The sequence below is a fragment of the Morone saxatilis genome, unplaced genomic scaffold (genome assembly GCF_004916995.1).
Source record: "Morone saxatilis isolate NCDOM2014 unplaced genomic scaffold, NCSU_SB_2.0 Contig5, whole genome shotgun sequence".
Taxonomy (NCBI): domain Eukaryota; kingdom Metazoa; phylum Chordata; class Actinopteri; family Moronidae; genus Morone; species Morone saxatilis.
Window position 1 is genome coordinate 18,658,760 of NW_023340095.1, and position 2,471 is coordinate 18,661,230.

The 2,471-nt window shown below is 40.4% G+C and overlaps 1 protein-coding gene across 3 annotated transcripts in view; it reads left to right on the forward strand.

The window, feature by feature from the left end:
* Positions 1-2,471, forward strand: part of klf12b (Kruppel-like factor 12b) — a 38,772-nt gene that overhangs the window by 31,358 nt on the left and 4,943 nt on the right. For all 3 annotated transcript variants that reach the window (XM_035676309.1, XM_035676310.1, XM_035676311.1), the window contains one exon: positions 872-1,029. In XM_035676309.1, the coding sequence (XP_035532202.1) occupies positions 872-1,029 (158 nt within the window). The remainder of the gene's footprint in view (positions 1-871; positions 1,030-2,471) is intronic.

The window sequence follows — 2,471 nt, forward strand, 5'->3', positions numbered from 1 at the left end:
GGTTACTGGAGGGCAGGAGGGAGTGTTAGAGTTACTGTAGTATGGCAGGGAAAGGAGAACAGAAGAGGTCAAAAGTCCAGCAGCACTTGTAGTATATAGACCAACTTTATTGTTAGACCAATGAGTTTTGACTTGTGAACACATTAGAAACAATATTTAAACAAGGTAGGGTCCGACCCTGTTTAAATGTTATTTGTAATGTGTTTCATGATGAATCTGATAAAGGCCATGTGAAATGTGTAAAATTCCCAGTGCTGCTGGAGTTTTGGCCTCTTCTGCTCTCCTTTCCCTGCCATACTACAGTAACTCCAACACTCCCTCCTGCCCTCCAGTAACCGCCTGTCATGCCATTCCCATCCGACTTTTTTCCCCCTTCTCCATGCACCTTGGAAATAGGTGAAGTTGTGCCAGAAACCCATACTCTGCTTCTACAGGGAGAAGAGAGCAGACAACAGAAGGGATATAGAAGCAGTACTTTTTATTTTTTAGCATAAATCAAAATTCCATTACAAAAAAAAGCCATCTTTTTACTGCATGGGTTATCTCACACTATAACAATGTGAAATGCTGCAATGACACTGCCAATTAAACTCCACAAAGAGACGGTAAACTGTTTTTTCCAAAATTATTTTTATTTTTTTGCAGCCTAGTTTTGTTTGCACATTGCAGTGTGTGAGAACAGTGTACATCAACAGCACATTCAGAAATATTATTATATATATTTTTGAGTCTTTTCAGCATATTTTATCTTGTTGCTTTTTCAGTATAAACCCACTACAAACTGATAACTTAGTGTGCCCTATATTGTTGTGCAAGGTCATCGTCACAGTCTAATAATGCTTTTATTTTCACTCTTTTTCTCCTGCTGCAGTTCCATGTCCCCATTCAGTATTGACAGCATACGGCGCCCCCGGAGGTCAGAGTCACCAGATTCCAAAAAGAGAAGAATCCACAGATGTGACTTTGAAGGCTGCAATAAGGTGTACACCAAAAGCTCCCATTTAAAAGCACACCGGAGGACGCATACAGGTCAGTAGGTCTGAGTGTGTTTGTTTTATGTTGACTTGTTTGTGTTACCCAGTGCCATGGGCTTGCAAACATGTAATCTAGGTAATATTGTGCCATGGCTGCAAGGAAAACCACTCTGAACAAGGGGGGGGGGGGGTTCAAAATAAAAGCCATGTGAGGATATTCACAATTATCTCGATTACCGCGATTTTTTATTAGCCAGACCTAAATCCAAATAGGCACAAAACCAAAACAAGATGTCAATAAAGAATCCTTAAGGCTGAACTCAAACCTGAGGTTAACTCAGTGGGTAGAGCTGGCGACCCAAGGCTGAGTCCTTGCTGCAGCGACCCAGGGTTTGAATCTGAACTGCGGGCCTTTGCTGCGTGTCATCCCCTCTCTCTGCCCCCTCTCCTGTCTATCTTCAGCTGTCACTATCATCAAGGCAATAAAAGCCCCCAAAAATACTTTAAAAAAAAGAAAAACCAAAAAAACAAATGTATGTTTATTTGTAGGAGTGCTTAAAAAATTACACTCTTAACTTCTAGGATCGTCTATATTATTGGTCGGTCAAACGTCAAACCTAAACTTTTGTATATATATTTATACCTGCAGTACATAACACGTGTACTGAGCAGTTGAACACAATTGACGTCTGTGACGTCTTATATCAGTAGTCTTAAGGCATTATATATGATCGCAATACATTTGAAGGTCAAGCATCTCAGTTTCTTGAGTCATAATAACATACTTATGAACATGATGGGGCTTTCTGTAACCATTATGGAGATGAAGATCGTGGTAGTGACTGCCGTGAAGACTTTCTGATGGCTCATTGTGTGCTTTAAGTAGAAGCTCTAGATAGATGATATTGACACAACCATCACACGGCGTATCACACTGGATACAGCCAAATGGAATATGATCACATGTTGCTGTGTCACATCATGATGACCTGTGCAAGTGTGTGAGCACAAGCAGCACTGTATAGAGAAGCATGCCATTACTTAACTTCAAAACTGTATGTGATTATTTTTTCATATTGAAATTGTCAAATTAACTTTTTACATTTACTACTGTTGTAGTTGACAGGATGTATTATAGCACGTGCCCGTTCTGTTCCATGGTTAACAGGATAGTACTTAGGGGGAAAAAGTCTTCTTTTGTTTACAGTAAATGAGAATGATGAAACAATGTTGCCACTACACCAGACAGCGCACACTTGTTTGTTGTCCGGCATCATCACCACAGGCTGCAGTTGTGAATTCGTTTTTTCTCAGATGTTTAAACATATAGCTAACCATTTTGAGTCAGCATTCATTTTTGTGAAAGTACCATTATTATTATGAGGTAACAAGTGCAGACTTTTGGGGCGCTCGGATGGTTCAGTCATGCTGCAGCAGCTATGGGTTCGAGTCTGACCGGTTGCCCTTTGCTATATGTCATCCCCTCTCTCTCTCTAC